Below are 18,296 nucleotides of genomic sequence, written 5' to 3'. Positions count from 1 at the left end.
GTCTGACTGTATACACACGAATGCGGTTCTGGGTTAGGACTGAATGCAACTCATTTGAAGCGTGTATATTGCAGTAAAGTTGTAAAGTTTGAAATTTGCTCATGCGAAGTACGATGTGAAGGCGATACGCGAGTAGCTAATCAATGCAGCCGAGCTACTACCATTAAATTTCAATCATTAAACCATCCTGTAATGAAGTATTCCTTCAGACGTGCTGTCTGAAAACTGTGTGCTATTAGATCTGCACATGGATTTGTAGGCGGATACTGCATGTGCGAATGCGTGTATTCAAGAACTGTGGAGCTCCAGAGCCGTATAAAATATGTGTTTCTTATATGTGATTGTAGGGACCCCGGAGTGTAACCGAATGCCTAATGTAAAACGCAGAAACCTTTGTTATGCTGTCCTCTGCCGGCATTTAAGTTCCACACCACAATTGTATTTGGTGTGTATTATCTTCAACGTTATTTAATTCAACAGATCTGTACGAGTACTGCATATTTATTGCAGTATTTTAAATCGAAATTCGAATCCCGAAACTAGGCATAAAATTAAAGTCTTATGTAATTACTGCATGTGGTTCAAAGGTGCTTTTCATAAATAACTGGCACATGAAATAGCTATATGAAAAGGTACATTTCTGAAATACTTATATTCCTCTTTGCTCGTGCCTCATGATATGTCTCCGGAGGTAGAATTTGTAAATCCACTAAATATGAAAAGCTTGTAGACCGTAAACATTAGTTAAGTTTCGTAAACGTTGCCTTTTGCAAAGAAAGACGCATGGGTGTGTGCACAGTGTACTGCTCCCTTGTCATGTGCAATGCTTTCCTTCAGTACGAGCAGTGCTTCAGTTAAACGTACAGACAGAAGTTTAAAATTAATTGCAGTGCGCCTAGGTCACCAGCTTGGCAGGATATAATTAAATGCGTATAATTGTGGCTGGTATGGCTACTGGTGCAAAGGAAAATAATATGGATTCTGCGAATATCTACACCGGCTTTCATATTCTGTTTGCTTTTAAACTGTTAAGCAATATATGTATTTCAGTTGGGTGAAACTTTGAGTGAATAGACCGGTTTTGCGATGGATCGGAGCCGTTCAGTGGCTGAGGGTAGAAACCGACGAAAGCCACTGTTTTGCCTTGTGAGCATTATACCGATTTCCGGTGCGCTTGCTTGAGGGAATTTAGGTTCGCTGGTAGTTTCGTTAGAAAATCGCGTATTTAAATTTCAAAAGCGACCACTGAAGGACACCACGACTCTGATTTCTGTAATCGGCAGAAAAAAATCTTTGGTTTTGACGTTGAGAATATAGATTATTTTACGCTAAGATTTATTGTTTTCTGTTCAGTATGTTGTATGTCAGCTCTACTGGGCTTACAGTGCCTTTGTAGGGAGCTGCCATCCCTTTTTTACCTATAGTGAGAATGGATATTTGGTTCGCCGTGAAGTTCAACTTGTGAACCGTGTGTTTTGTTGTTTTCGAATTATTTTATGATCGTCCTAGTTCTAACACATCTGCAAATGGCTTTTTAAAATGAAGCAGAAATTAAGCGCTGGCATTGTACATGAGCATCTCGTAATGGGTAAGGGTCGACGAAGGTTGCAGCGTGAAATTCATATGCATCAGAGTCATAAATGTTGAAAATGCCAAACACGACTCTAGCTCTAAATGTAGCACTGAGTAATTAACGCCGGCAAATGCAATTGAGGACACGGATTATGATTATTATGTTCCATTGTACGTGTGTAAAATGCTGTTCGGTTTACGTCAGCAGCGGCCTTGCAGGTCCACTTGGTTTAATAGTGGAAAAGTGTATACACGCCATCAGCAAAACAAAGGATGAAAAATGATAGAAAATTATTACGTCTATTGGAGGGCTTAATTTCTAATAATAGAGTTTCACGCGGTATTGTCCTCTGAGTCGTTGATGAGAGTGCTTCTCCTGAACAGCAGTAGATAATTTATTCTTTCCGTTTTTCGTTTTGCAGACGGACCGGTCTTTCTGGTATAAGATGTTAGATAGAAATACGATAAATGCACGGCATATGTTAAAGATACATATTGATAACGCCTTGCACAATGTAACTTCTTTCTGTCCTTTACCCGTAAGAAAAGTGCAAATTAATTCAACAGCAATTATTAGTGCTCGTAATTTACCACAGCTTCCGGCAGAATGTGGTGAACTGTTGATGAACCCTTCAGCGTAATTACGCGAGATATATATGCAGTGCCATTTGTTCTTTGTGAACCTTATAGATGTACGCGTTTCATTGCGCTTATGCCATAAAGTTGGGTTGTAAAGCATGTAATTAAAAAACGCGACGAACATTTTTTCTAATACCTTACAGCAATGTTTATACAAAATTGAAGGTTGCTTCTGATTCCGTGTGACTGTCACTTGATTGAGACAGTTAATAACGTATATTTATGAAGAAATGTTTGATATTGGTACGCTTATTGGTTATAGTTGCAAAAATACGCAAAAATATTGCAGAATATTCGTTTCTGTATTATGATACCTGTAGGTAATTAATAAATTTCTAAAGAGCAGTTTACGTTGGATTTCACGTTGTGTCGCGAATTTTGTGCCTTGGATTGTGCATAAATTTCACATGCAACATTCATATGAAGTGAATTTTTCTTGCTCATCATAAATTAATTTAACTGTAAAAGCAACTTAATACACTGCCACCACAAATCTTGGATATGGTCCGGATATCGATATGTTTCATTAATGTGAACAATATCGTGCGGTCAGTCGGTGATTTCGGTTGTGGGTGAAAGCCGTTTTACCTGGAGTACACACACAGACATCGGTAACACAGTCCGTAGAATAGTCTGTACATGCTGGCGTCATACACGTGATTTATTCGGTTAGAGTGTTAACTGGTAGCATTTACCGCCAATCACAAGAGATTGTACGGCAGAAGCGGTAATAATTACAATGTGTACTACGCTAATAGAAATATTGAAAACAATATTGTTTGTAATAGCGATGGCACATTTCAGCTTACCCTGACTGTGCATCTGAAGATTTTAAGGGTATAGTTCGTTAAATCTGTGTGCTTCAATTTAAATTACGATGTACTGGTCAGCTGGGTCAGTAAAGATTTCTACAACTTCTTTAGCGTTAGATTTTCCCCCGGTGTTATCAAGTACGTAAAACAAAACACACAACAAGTAGAAAACTACGTCCGCGGATGATTATTTCGTGTTCATATATCGAAACCGTGAACGTACAAATTGCGATACTTGGCTAAATGCGTCCTCTTGCTGGAGTGCAGTGGGTACTTGGAAGAGGAAGAATAAAGGAGATGTTGATATAATATCGTCCAGCCATTACCGGTACTAAAGCGTCCTCTTTTTCAACCTGAATTACCTGTGTATACTGTTACCATGTTGTACATGTGTATAAAATCGGATCTGTGATGGATGGAATAGAAATGATTGCCCGTGGAATACAACGCACAAATTATGAAGTATGAAAAGAGAGAAGGTAGAGCGCAAGAGCGATCGAAAATTTTTAAATAGTCAAGGAGATTGCCTGTATGTGTACTTTTCTCGGGAGTTCCTTAGAAGGAATTTATCAGAGATCCCCGCACAGAGTGCTGCGCTTTGAAGAGCCGGCTTTTGTACAGCTAAGACCCTCACTTAAATAGCAATAATCGGAATGAGAAATTGGGAGCATTGGGTGTACCTTTCATTACCATTGGCTTTTAGCACAATCATTGTCGTTACAATACAGCTTTTTCCGTCATTTTCATAAGGCATTACTCTGTGATTTAAAAGTCTTGCGGTTGCGAGCAGTAAGTAATTGCATCCATATAGAAAATCTTCCGGTAGTTTTTTCACTGTTTGGCTGGATGTAGTGCACCTATTCATCTAAACGTGCAACATTAACCGGCGTATTGTAAGGTCCGTCTTAAGAGTCTTTGCTTTAGCCAGATATTTGGGCTGAGAAAGAGTGTGAGGCTTGCAGTATGATATCAGCCGACGATATAGACCTTATTGCGTTTACGTTGAGGAACGTTAATAATCATTTTCGCCTACGAAAGCTATTACAGCTGGGAAAAGATTTCGATGGAGGAAGTGAGCGATATGGTGGTATGTGTATTACTATATTACGATGGTTATCAAACGAGAGATGAAACGTTAAGTCAGTTTACAGCAGGACGTCTGACTGGGGCCGGGCTCTTAATGATGACTAATGAAATTTACGAATTATGATCTAGTTATGAATTGATGGGCCATGGAAGTTGCAGAGAGCGTTGATTTGATGCCGGTGGTTCATAAGTTGCATATTGCATTGGACGCTAGCTGGTGTTTTCTCTCTCATATGGACCGGGCTTGTTGTCTCAGCAGTTGTGTGCAGGGTGTAAAATCGGATTTTATAGTTGAGAGTGTCGACTAGCGATAGATATTTTGTACTATTATAAACCGAAAATTTCTCTCGGTGTAAGTTGCACGCGTTGCTTCGTGCTTAGCATAGGGAAAAGTCGATTAAATGATTACCGCATTGTTGTTAAGCTCACTCGTCTGCACAAGCATGTAATAATGCGCGCGCCCGTTGCATTGGAATATTATGCATACGCAGTGTTTTAAATGAACAACGAGATTTTGCTCAATTCATAGCCGGGCTTTTGGAAATTTCTTCTACGGTCAGTCGGTAAGTAATCGTGTTATGTACGCTTGTGTTGATGCCTGGGATTCTTAAGAATTCGTGTATAATCTGTTGCTTGCGATGACGTCGTGCTGGACGATATGGTCGCCGCGGGATATATGACTGGGATTCTAGCCTTGCATTGTTTTTTAAGATTTCTCTCTATTAGAATCGTTACCGAATACCAGAGACAGTATGGCTAATTGTCAGGCATTTGTTCGAACGGAAGAAATATATATTGTTCCGGTTCGGTCATGTACTTGTTGATTTTGTTGCTTATTCTGTGTAATTATTCGTGGTTTCTGTATCGGGAATGCCGGTTTTGGTATAAATGAATGCTTTGTTTGACGCCTCTTTTCAAGCTGCTTTTTAACATTTAAAAAATTATGAAAATACAACAATAATACTGTTAAACCAGGACGAATCTTCTACTCCATTTTTTTTCGTAATAATAATACTCTTCACCAGAACTCCCGATCGCGTTCCCATCTTCCGCAGTAGTTTTCGCGTAACTGTAGCTATAAACAAGACGTTTCCGTGGATCGCTATCGAATCTAACAGTTATTGTCCGCTTGTAAGTGTGTAAGGAAAAGACGACGAAAGCTTTCGTTTTTTCGGAAAGTTTCAGTGGTGTAAAATACTTGATCTCATTTGCCGAGTGCGCACTCGCAGCATTGTTCATGCAGTGCATACTCATTATTTACGGACAGCAAGACAGTTATAATTAATACTGTTAATAGCTTGGAAAGTGTGACAGTATATTAGGAATAGATTAAAGATCTCGCGCAGAAAAACAGCACCGTGATTGTTTTCTAATGAATTTACACCGCTATTATTGGTCGTGAGCATGGTACATGGTAGTCAGATGTGTAGAGAAAAGGCAATTATTATAACCCGAACCACTTGGCCCTGCGTTCTTTCGGCGTGTGTTTTTCCGTATAGGTTCATTCGTGACAGGTTGTTGTTTCAAGTGTGTCGGTAGACTAATTAACTAGCTTGTACGTGTAATGGAGCACTGTGATAATTTTTCTCGTTAATTATGAAATGTGCGAAATGAAATGGCCAAAGAACAGTGTACAGTCACGTTAGAAATGTGCAAACGGAGATAGAAAGGTATCCATTATATTCAGTCTTCGGTACACGTAAATGATCATGACGTGCTTTTGTCTTTCTGTACATCCAGTATTGTGCAGTGAACAGGCTAACATAGCCGCAGGACATCAATTTTTTAAGCCTGTGAGCGTATTGTTTTGTATTTCGTCAGTAAAAATTACTGTCTCCGTCGGAGATGGATTTGAGTTTTTCCAGTGTTGTTTCTTAATTATAAAGTTCCTGAAATTATAATTTATTAATAAATTTGAGAGGTGAAAAACAGAGAGCAAAAGGCTACGTCGCTGAGTATGAATATGATAATGATGCAAGTGTGTGTGTGTGTTGGAGAGGTGAACAACACATTCTTGCAGTCTGGTTTTACCACTTGAGATTAGTGGCGTTATTGGTAATTGGCCTGCATGGCTGCGCAGCATGCATTACATTAGTCGGCTCAACTGTGTGTATGTGCTAATATTCATCTCTTTATGAAAACAGAGATGAAATAGAGGCTTGGCTCATCGCGGTTGAAAATTTGCAGGCAGCAGCAGAGGGTCGAACGATATTGTTGCAAGATGAGATGAGGGTGAAAATTTTAAAAGAGTGTGTTGGTAGCTGTACAGGCTTGTACGTCTGGCTTTATGATATGCGCCAGTTTGCAGTACGAAAGTTATGATATGTAGCCGAATAACAAAGGAAAACCTGATTAGCGCCCCAGCTCGCGTCAGTGCTAATTTTCCAAGTTTAAGCTGAGGCCGGCTTAAGACTCTCTTAGGTGAGCATTCTGCCGAGCAATTCAAACCGGCATTAATAAATTATAACTCACGAGTATCATGTCTCCTCATCCATATTTCTGACGTGACGTTCGTATTAGACTTGAACTTTGGTAAAGGCTCCTCTCCTATACAATGGCTACAGGAACGTGTCTAGAAGAGGTACAACTTTTGGTAGGAATACCTTTTCTCTACGTTTATCTTAACCTTTGAGGACTTGTTTTTCAGTTGAAATATTACTGCACCCAGAACACCTAAAACTGTCATCAAATACCTAAAACCCAGAATAAGTGTACACATAACACAAAAATAGAATTTGTTTTTTAATTTCATGTGTCGAAGTATCGAAGTCGGTTTTTTGGCGGTACAATGAGTTCGGAACTACAAAGGAGCAGATGTCCGTCGGTACGAAGTATTACCAGTACTTAGCGGCGTGAGACATGACTGTAGTTTTCTGAAGATATGAAAACCTATTAATCGTATATATTGCAAATGCACATTTGTGATTGGGTTATACAACAAACTGAAACAGTTATATGCTCCGACCCCAGAATGATAGAAAATTAATGGTCAGTTCGGTGCGGTTTTATTGTTCTGATGTACCGTGGTTTTAAGTGTGATATTATTGCTGTGCTTTTTCCAATGCGCGATAGTTAATGGTGCTTACTTAGCGGCCAGCAATGCAGGGTATACTCTCGTTATGCGTTGATTTCCGTTTGCCATGGTTTTGTCATTGGGTTCCCAGTATGTATGCTATAAACTATGCCCATAATGCACAAATGCACATAGTCATACGTAGTCGATAAATGAGCTCAAATGACTTCTTTTCTTGGCTGGATTACGTGCCATAGAGCGATTAAGCTGAACTGGTAGTATGGTTGAAAGTTCGCATCGTTGAAATTTCAAAACTGACGTGTTTGCCAGATTGAAGATGTTTACTTAAGAGATATTATTTAATTAGCTAGCGATATTTTCCCCCTTGTGCAGAACCGTTTCTTGATGGTTTCTGCGTTTGGGTTAGCTGGCTTGTCAGGTGAACTGCGGACGTATATACACGCATAATTCTTAAAACTGAGCACGCATAAATGAAATCATCGGTCCCAAAAGGACCGCGTTTTCAAACAGCACTAGTTGACGTTTGGAATTAAAAGTTTCTGCTGGAGTCATTAACGAATTAAAAAATATTTTCAGTTTCATACTCGTACCGCATGTATTTATGTAATTTGAAGTTGAGCAATACACGGTTATTGTTTTAGTAAAATTTATAACTGGCATTTAATTATATCTATGTGTAAAGCGATAATCGTTCTTTCTCTCTAAAGTCAATGTCATTTTTGTGAGTGCTCATCAATGGTAGAAACGATTAGATAACCGCTATGATGTGAAGAGTAAACTTTCTATTCACCGCAACAGTGCCGCTGTATGTTGATGTGTGATAATTTTATTTTGCAGTCTGATAGCATCATTCATTGAAGAAGTTCAACATAGTCGGGTTTTATGGTATTTTAGAATTATTGCATTATGCGATATGTCGTAGTATAGCCGCAGTCAATAATGCTATCTTTGGCGCTATCAGCTGACTCATTAAACATTTGGCGGTAATTTTTAAACTTTGTTTGGCTGTCTTGGTATGCTGCGCTTAAAGAATTTCCGTTGCACGTATTTGAATATTTTTCCACAAATTATTTAAATCTTGATCGCCATGGCATTCGGAACGTTATCTCGTCATAGGTGTGTTGTCTTAAGGATAAAAATGGTTTGCCTGTGACAATGGTGATAAGGACCGTGGATTTCTAATGGATAGCAGTGAAATTAGTTGTTTCTATATTATTATCGAACGACAAAAACTTGAAAACTGAGCGCCTAAACCGAAGGCAACGGTTTTTTAGGCTTGCAGCTAGATTCATTTTTGTTTGAGGCCTTGCACTTAGGAAAATACTGATTATTTGTTTGATTATCTTATTGAAATTTTTGTGGGAAGTTGCGAACGAAGTTAAGAAAACGAAAACCGAATTTTGAACAGTGTAGTAAAGGATGCTTAACTATAGCTAAATTGTATTTGGAATCGTCGTATAATTAATCTCATATGCTTCGAATTGAGAAGATTGTACATAGTTGGAATCATAACTTCCGTTTATTATAGAGTCGGTTTGGGATGATCCGCTGATCAAAGCGAAGTAATGGAAACCGAAACCGCTGCTCTACCGGTATGCCTCCCATTCCTCTCGTGCAGCTATTCCCCGTACATGAACGGTGACAACGGCAGTAGTCCGCTGCCTTGTGACGTAGCAGCGGCAGATACGGCAGATAACGAAGCCGTGTCATCTGTCCCCACCAATGGGTCATCGGTCGACGTTGGCGACGTGTCGGTGGAACGGTGTAATGGCCTGTCACCTGTGGCGACAAGTGGTGAGGATAGTGTGCCTTTCAAGTGCCATTCCAACGGGACTTCTTCGGCCTTCGAGGGGAAGGTGGTGGCTAATCCGGACGGTGTCATCTGCTGTATGCAGGACGGTGAGGACATCCTGGACCTCTGGCCATGGTCCCCGAATTCCTATCAATATTCTTCCGAATCAGCAGCATCCCCGAGCATTCCTCCGACCCTGTATCCGTTTGATTTTCTCCTCATCGTGCAGCGGGGCACGGTGAGTTATTTTAGATGTTGTTTTCCTAATGGGCATCTTCCAGCCTCCACGGTGTTGGAGCGCTACCGGAGGCTTCCGCTGCCAATCTCCACTGGTGAATCTCAGCTTGTCTTCATGTGTTTGCTATGTGATTGCCAAACCCTGGCGAACCACGAAGCGTTTGTTCAGCATGGCGAAGCGCAGCATGACCTTTCGGTTGATCTGGAGGACTGCGGTGGAATCATACAGAAAGATGCTAAGGGCACGATCGTCGTGACGAAACTCTTGTCACTACGCGCAATAGACCGATTACCAGAAGTAACCGTCAAAACGGAAGAAGTAGCGTTGAAAACCAATGGCTTTAATGATGGCGATGATTCGGATCATTCGACGCATTCCTTTCCTGAGGATCTCACCCAGCCGACTGACAGTGATCTGAACACCGCGAAATCAAGTAGCGTTGAGTGTCCCAAGTGTGATATTGTTCTGGGCTCCAGCAAATCGCTAGGCGGACATATGACCATGGTCCATTCGCGGAATTCGTCAAAGAAACTGAAATGTCCCAAATGCAACTGGCACTACAAGTACCAAGAAACATTGGAGATCCATATGAAAGATAAACACCCAGAATCAGAAGAGACATGTCCCTACTGCCTGACCAATCAGCCGCATCCTCGACTGTCCCGCGGGGAAGTCTACAATTGCGGCTATAAACCGTTCCGTTGTGAAACCTGTAATTACTCCACGACGTCGAAAGGAAACTTAACCATTCATATGCAGTCTGATAAGCATGTGACCAACGTCCAAGAACGACAGAAAAATGGCGGTGAGAACGGAGGAAATGCGGAGAATAACAGTAACCTGAATAATATTGTCCCCGATGAACCGCCGGTAATTCAACGCTCCGCATCTACCAGTTCGGCACAGCGCGAACCGTTCCGGTGCGAAGTATGTGGTTATGAAACCCGCGTCCAGCGCAACCTGCGGATTCATCTTACCAGTGAAAAACACCAACAAAACCAGGCTTTATTTTTCCAGTCGCAGATGGGCAACATTCATCCCAATATGGCAGCGGGTTTGTTGGAGGGCAGTCCGTTAATGTTTATGAATATGAATCCGGAGATGATGGGTCATCATCCGCTGTACATGATGGGCATGCCGGCACTGATGGTCGATGCCGGACAGTCGCGCCCGGTGGATAAGATCCCCGAGAATGCCAGGACACTGCAGTGCCTAGTGTGCTCCGTGTTTATGGTGGATTCCTATGAAGAACTGCGCGAACATGTGACCCGTGACCGGACTGATAGTCGGGAGCAGTCGGATAGCCTAATTATTAATGGGCAGTTGTCAATGTGTAAATACTGCCCGTACAAGACCCCCTTGAAAGCCAACTTCCAACTGCACTGTAAAACGGATAAACACATACAAAAAATGCAGCTGGTCAATCATGTACGGGAAGGCGGGGTGGACAATGAATGGCGGCTGCAGTATCTTAACACCAGTAATCCAGTTCAGGTAACGCATTATTTAGCGCGACATGAAAATTTTTTGGTCACTTAATCCGAGTAAATGTGGCATATCGTCTAGACATGATTGCTAGCGTAATGGTATTTGAGCTAAATTATAGCGTATAGTATAACTGATGAATTCACGAAACCATGAAAATATTTGTGATTATTCCAAATAAAAATATGAACAAAATTATGAAATTTAATTAAAGTTTTTGACGGCGTAAATAAATGCTCAATCCGCTTTGAGCGCTCTGCTTTGACAACGCGGATTCTCGGTTATTAAATTTTGCTGTACAAAATGAACAATACCGGTAACGTAAAATGGTCTCTTTGTGATTTTTAAGATTGTATTTGCCATTTGTCATGTGTGGCTGGTTTCGCATTTGCAATGTGTAAATTGCCAGAAGGCTCATCAGTTTCTTAATAGTAATCAAGTACTATTGATGACTCTCTACCATAATTTAAAGGTTTTGGCTCGCACTAGCGGAATCATAATTTGCCTTCATTAGTGAAGCACTTAAAGTTATGACTAGTTGTACAGTGCACACACCAAGCGCATAACGCATGTCGTGCAAATGAATTTAACGGGTTTTCTTTTTTCTGCGTTGTGTGCAGGTCCGCTGTAATGCATGTGATTACCAGACCAGCAGTCTTCATCAGCTCCGTAGTCATTTGGAAAACAATCAGCAGCACGAAGTTAATGTGGCGGCCTTAGTGAAATTGCACGACCTTCAATTAGACAGTGGTGCAGCCAGTGTTAATGCAGCGGCAGCTCGGGAAAATTTGCTTAATGCCTCATCAGCTTTAATTCCCTCGTCATCATCGGCGTCGTCAACATCAACACGGAAATGGAAATTATTCTGCTCACTGTGCACTTTTACCGCTAAATACCAATCAGTTTTCATGCAGCATGTCCGCAGTGCTGGGCATTGGAATCAGTGGAAGCAGCACCAACTCGATGCACAACAGCACTCTGATTTAGCTTACTTCATTACGGTTAAGCCAGCAGAGAGCGATTTGGCTAACCGGAAACCGGCGGGAAATCTTCATAACGGCGGAAGCCAGCCGGACTACAGTGAGTTCGAAGAGGAGTCCGATGAAGATAACGCTGACGATATCGGTAAGTATACCAACTCTGTACCGTGGATTATACCGGGAAGCTTTTCCTGTTATAAAAATGATTCCTTATCGCTATGCTTCCAGTTTATGAAACATTTGATGATGAAAAGATAAAACTGTCAAATATTTACCGGAAATAGGAGAGTAAGCCTAATATTTTTAAAATTTAAGCAGTGTATTATGTTAAGTGCAACACTTCCAAGTTTTCCTGAAATGCAGGGGATTAATGACAACGGTAACTGTAATAGGTAACCAAAAGAAAATACAAGGTGTTTAAATTGATCCAAATTCGAGTAAGACTCCACAGTTGTCCCCTTAAAATTTGTAACAATCCATTTGCCATATTATTTTTATCTTGACGGATCGAAATTTATTGACTGGCGCGACTATTGCATTATGAGTGTTAGAGAAAGATTTTCCCTGAAAGTGTGATGGATACCAGAAATTCACCGGCTGCAGTACGAGCGAACCGTTAAATTATTGCCTCTTGCGCGGCAGGTTTTTACATAGGAGTACAAATCAATATAGATGCCGGTTGATTGTGTATACGTGCATCTGGTGTAGTATTTATCGTGCACAAAGCGCCTGAAGCAGAACGTAATAATTATATTTCTCTTAGCATCCGCGGCAAACATGCATCTAGCACCTAATGAGCACAGTTGTTGAACTTCACTTTAGCTGGAGCCTTTTTAATGATACTTTCCACTGGTGGGGTAATCACTAATTTATGATTCGTACCAATAATGTCGGTGACGCTAGAATCAGTTTTCAGCCGTATTAACCGGTGCAACATCGATGTCTGTCCAACAATAATTATAGGCTTCGTTAATCATAATTTTCTGCGCTTATTCTCCGTGAATAACATTCGTAAAGTGCGTGGCAAATAGGGTTGAATTTGTTCTTACGCTTATAACCTTAACATTACCAAAGGATGCTATCTTGGTTTAATAAATATACGTCATAACGAGCGTTCTGATATCATTTCCGGCAACTTATCTGTCGATCCACCTTGATCGCTTCTAGGTGGTGATGGTTTTTATTTGCTGATTTTATTTTGCAAAATTTCTTTGCATCCGGTTTTTCCGGTGTGTGGGTAATTACTGTAAAAGAATTGAGTTACTAAAAGATATATGACAGTTGACGTAATTTCCTGTTGTGCCGTTAATTTGACATATAATTTCAGATTTCCTTCTCCAACAATGGCTTTCGCCAGCTGTTTAAAAAAATTTTTTTAAACACTTTCCTGCATTCAATTAAGTAGATGATTGGCTGTTCTAATCAGCGAGTTCATAGTTTGCCGGCACCGCTGTGAAAGGCTGTTTCGGGATTTTTTCAAGGTACCGATTTAACGGTACCGATTTAACTTGAAGTTGATTCATGGAGAACAATAGAAGAGTGGTGGCGATAGTCATTGTGCTCGTATAGGGTGGGCGAAATTTTTTAATTGACAATTGAATATTGTAAGCAGAAATATGCAGGGAAAGCCATCTGCGTAATGGCCTTGTTTGCTTCCATAAAACTGAATATTACTGGGGCGCTTTCGCTGCAGCCACGAGCGATGATGATTGCATGTGATTAGGCACGAATGCCCAACAAATAACGATCGGGCGCTCGGTAATAAGATTTAAAAATGAGTAAGCATGACGCTCGCGCTCCACCGCAATATGAAATCCGGTTTACTAATTTACACCCGGCAAATCTCGTACGGGGTATTGAAGTTCGGAGTTTAATGTGGCATACACGTAAATGATTTTATTATACATGTTATCATGTGGGAATTATGAAAGACACATAATTGATATCAAGTCATTGCCGTCAGTTGGAAATTTTCAATTTAGGTTTTAGTGACATTTCTGCAAACAACACATGTCGAAGCGTTGGCGTCAGAACCGGGTAAATTTTCCCCATGTAATCAAAATAAACACTTTATAATAACTATCTTTAAGCCGGGCATCCGTCGATATATGGAATTATAGGATTCTTGATTACACTGGCGTAAGTATTAAAATACTGTAAATTTAATTGACCGGTTCGGTACTTGAGTTTTCCGTGAATGATGACTTACGATATTATGTATATAGACGAAATTAATGCTCGTCAGAGAAATGGAATATAAGCTTTCGTAATCGTGCTAACTGTGTAGGTACTTGTATAAGAGCGTAAGTCATTAACCTGGCTCTGATGTTAAATCCCCGATGCATATAGCGGTTTAATCGATCATTCGGTCAGCTTACAGGTGGAACTTATGAAACAGTTTATACTTGTGACATGTAATCACTCTTGGTTAAACTGTGTCGTGTTCGCTAGAAAAATTTCTCTCGTATTGTTTTCATCGGCGGTTAATCTATGGGCGTCAGTGACTAATTATGATAAAGTGAACCTAAAATGTAAATCATGGCAACGAAATTTGATGAACATTGTGCTCAAACGAGTAGCGCTACGCCGAAATAAACATAACATTTTATATTATAAAGTCATTTAACTGTTAATTGAATCAGACTGCCAGTGTAATGTTCTTCGCCTTTTGTTTTGTTTACAGATAGTGAAAATTTCATTGGTAAAATAGACTGTGGCGCTTTAAATGCGTAGTGTAATGAAGTCACCTTTGGTGCGATGTATGCACTTACGAGACGGCTTGAAGCATACGAAGGTTTCAGTGTTGCTTATTGTATGAAATGATGTTTCAGTCGCATTAGATTTGTGAAAATTTCGATTTTTATTAGCGTCTGCAAGATTGTTCAGATGTGACAAGCCGGTAACAATGCCCAGAACATGATATGTACACAAGGCATGTAACAACAACTGGGCAAAATGCCTGGCGGAAGTGACAATCATTCGTGGCTTAAATACGTGCTTGAAGCATTTGCCGATAATATATATGAATAACAGTGTTACCATACTCACTTCGTCCTTAACAGATTAATTTGGCTTATTTAATTACAATATGAAATTTTTCCTTGAAATTTTAAACATGGTGAAGGGCGTTGACGTTGTTGAAGTTGATGCTGCTGTGGTACTGCTGAATGCTGATGCTAGCGACAAAATGCGCAAATTGAGCCCCACATGCCAAAGTAGTTTCATCATTTCTCTCGAGAGCAGATTACCAGTGCAAATATTAATTTATCATCGCGAGGTAATTACGTTGGCGCACCCCGGCAGTTTTGACAAAAATTAAACATGCGCATTGATGCGAATATTATATATGTGAAGTCGGCTACGTACCGACAACTCAAGGGTCATTTGCTGTGCGTGCTTAAGCAACCAAGTTTGAGCATTTTATTAGACGAAAGAGAATGTTTCCTGGTCTTTGATATTAGTGGCTCAGCTTATTCGCTAGTCATTATTAGACAAAAGAAATGGAAGAATAGTCATGGAAAAATAATTGCATATCTCTGCACATTTTTCGTGCTTAATCGTCACACCGCGTCTACACAGCTCATGTTTATTTTCCACGCTGCAATCTTGCCAATTGTGCAGTTGTTTTAACTGCCTGTATCGACACTTCGCCCTGATAAGCTAAATAACAAGTTCGCCCTAATGGATGTTATTCCATGCAGAAAAAAGCAGTTTTGATTTGCGTTTTATACGGACGCTTACGTTAACTTGCCGATGAGGGCGAAACGGTTAAACAATTTGGGATATTTAGTTTTTCGCCAGTCTATGGCATGCGGTTAGTCGCTATCCATTATAAACAATACAAAGTGTTAATTTTTTATGTTTTAAAATTGGTACACGTGAAATTCGCTTGTTTTACATTTCCTACCGATAGCCGACACGAAGTTGTGGCATGAGTTGGCGTTTTTTATATCCACTCTTTCTTATTTCTCTCGAAGTTCGTTTCATTATCTTTCTTCCATCTGACACTCATGTTTAACTTTTCAGAAAGAGATAATGGTCATCAGTACTCTCCGTCAGAATTGGATGACAGCCTGAATCCGGATTCCGATCGTTCCTCCATGCTGCAGACATTCACGTGTCCACTGTGTCAAGAAGCCTATCCAGAGCGGAACCGACTGGAAACCCATCTGATCAGCAAGCACAACGTGCATGCTGAAGCGCTGGAGCGTCTGATGATGCTGGTGGAAACGAGCGGTATCTGGAATAACGGTAATCGGCGTTGCGCTCGGGGCAGCGGTTCACGCGATGTCTCGCCCAGCTCCTCGGATACCGACACCAAGATGTTGTCCGGTGGACCCAGCGGGGATGGGGGCGACGTGTACCGGTGTCAGAAATGCGCCATGACCTTCAATGATATTGAACAGCTGTATCAGCACCAGAACACCACCGGACATCTGGAGTTAACCCAGACGCCCCGGGGACCCGGTTATCTGTGCTGGAAGAAGGGATGTAATCAGTACTTCAAAAGCGCCACTTCCCTACAAATTCACTTTCGGGAAATTCATGCACGGAAGACCGGTGGAGAAAGGATGGATGTGGATGATATTGGCGGAGTTGGTGATGAGAATTCTCTCGGTGAGGAGATAGAAGATGAGATGAATACCCAGGCCCTGGCGGAGAACGGCTATCGTGATCAACAACGGAAGTACAAGTGTCACCGGTGTAAAGTCGCCTTTACTAAGCAGATCTATCTGTCAGCGCACAATAAGACGCCGCAGCATCGGAAGGGCGAGAAATGTAACACATCCATGGAGAAGTATCAGGATCCGAATCGGCCGCATAAATGCGAGGTATGTAAGGAATCCTTCACGCAGAAGAATATCCTCCTGGTGCATTATAACTCGGTGGCACATTTACATAAGATGAAGAAGTATCGATTGGGAGGCGATGGGAAGTTGGAGAATCTTGGAATTCTGGAGCTGACGCCCCCACCCGCACACCCGGTGACCTCATCGTCGTCCTTGATCCCCACAGCCGTCAGTGTCCGGAAGAATACGTTTGAAGATGAAAATAAGCCATACCGGTGTGCGACCTGTCAAGTGGCATACGCTAGTAAATCCAATCTGGATATTCACTGGCGATCGGTGGCGCATCAGAGCCGGTTGGCGAAAAGTCAACAATCAGTGGTGATGGATCTCTCCAAACCCGATGACCCCGCCGCTCCCAAGGCCGCCACTTCGCCTGAGCGCCGACCATTACCAGCGGTCCCGGTACAAAAGGAGGAGATGGTTAATCCTGAACAGCGAAAACCCCGGTCACTTCCCGCAGTGGATTCCCCACGAGCGTCGATTCGTCCGGCAGGCCGCGGCCGTGGAAGTTATGGTTGGGCGTCGATGCTGGAAAATATCGGGGTAGAGATGGTGCAACAGTTTTTAGAGAATGGTCAAAAACCGGTGAAGAAAGCGCGGGATACGATGCTCGAACCGGTGGAAGATGAGAATCGACGTCCACCGTCCACTGCGGAGAATGAGTGCTCCACATGTCATAAAGTTTTTTCGTCGCCGTGGATTTTGAAAGTCCACCGCGAGTCGGCCCATGTGGATATTGTTCCCATTAAGATACTGGAGACTGTAGCGGCAGAGTACCGAAAAGTGTTCGCTGAAAAAGCCAAACCGAAGCCCAAAGAGGAAAGCAGCCAGCCGCCGGTTAAATGCTCACCGGAAGCGCCACTAAAGAAAGTGTCTGCGCAGTCCAACAGTCCGGTGCCACCGGCGAATTATTCGGCTGATCTGCTAGCGGCACAGATGCAGTTGCTGCCGCTATTGTATCCGGGTGTTGGCGGAATCGGTATGATGGGTATGCAGGCCATGATGAATCTCCAACCACCTTTAATTTCACCTAATGTGAACTATCCGGGTTTGACCGGTTTTGAAGCGTTGAACCTGTCGGAATTAAGCAAATCCGTGGGGATGCAGAATTCTTCGTCGAAACTGTTGGATTTACAATCAGGACAGAAGCGCAATCGTACGCGCATCACGGACGAGCAACTGCAAATTCTCCGAGCGAATTTCGATATCCGCAATCCACCCAGTGATGAACTACTGCAGCGGTTGTGCGAACAGACCGGGCTGGAACTGAAAGTAGTGAAGCACTGGTATCGGAATACGCTGTTCAAAGAACGCCAGCGCAACAAAGATTCCCCATATAATTTCAGTGTCCCGCCCAATCCGGTGGGACTGGAAATGGAAACCGATGAGAAAGTAGAAGAAAAGGGGCACCGGGTTGCGTCTCCAACGGAATCGGCGCCTGCCTTACCCGGTGTGGTGGTAAAGGAGGAGAAGATGGACGTGGACGAGCCCCGAGAGAAACCGGTGACGATTAATGTGGTTAAGCGCGAGGAAAGTGTCGATTCGATTGACAGCAGACGATCGCCCGCGGATCTACGACTGCAGGCGTCGCTGACACCTTCACCGACACCGGGCAGTAGTATGCCGTCGTCGTTGGTACCACGCGACGATCGACATGCCGGCAAGCGTGCTAACCGAACAAGATTTACCGATTTTCAGGTGAGAAAAGCTATCTGTTCTCTTGACAATAACACGCCACTGTTGGTTTTGTACGCTTACGTTGCGGCGAACGAACGCAAAAAAGCGCAGTCTTTATGTCACTATACTAG

General features: G+C 42.0%; 1 protein-coding gene across 13 annotated transcripts in view; it reads left to right on the top strand.

Annotated features, from left to right (window-relative positions):
* Window positions 1-18,296, top strand: part of LOC129598262 (zinc finger homeobox protein 4-like) — a 37,358-nt gene that overhangs the window by 14,329 nt on the left and 4,733 nt on the right. For 5 of the 13 annotated variants that reach the window (XM_055496099.1, XM_055496183.1, XM_055496084.1 and 2 more), the window contains 3 exons: window positions 8,672-10,667; window positions 11,279-11,783; window positions 15,665-18,186. In XM_055496099.1, the coding sequence (XP_055352074.1) occupies window positions 8,709-10,667; window positions 11,279-11,783; window positions 15,665-18,186 (4,986 nt within the window). In that variant the 5' untranslated portion in view covers window positions 8,672-8,708. Of the gene's footprint in view, window positions 1-3,143; window positions 3,162-3,236; window positions 3,503-4,039; window positions 4,111-4,331; window positions 4,673-6,655; window positions 6,691-8,376; window positions 8,521-8,671; window positions 10,668-11,278; window positions 11,784-15,664; window positions 18,187-18,296 lie in introns of those variants that run through there. The other 8 variants (XM_055496173.1, XM_055496123.1, XM_055496132.1 and 5 more) reach the window with 8 other exon arrangements.

Source organism: Paramacrobiotus metropolitanus, unplaced genomic scaffold, assembly GCF_019649055.1.
Source record: "Paramacrobiotus metropolitanus isolate TYO unplaced genomic scaffold, Prichtersi_v1.0 Parri_scaffold0000003, whole genome shotgun sequence".
NCBI classification, from domain to species: Eukaryota; Metazoa; Tardigrada; class Eutardigrada; order Parachela; family Macrobiotidae; genus Paramacrobiotus; species Paramacrobiotus metropolitanus.
Note: the sequence above shows the minus strand (reverse complement) of the source record. Positions and strands in the feature narration are given on the sequence as shown.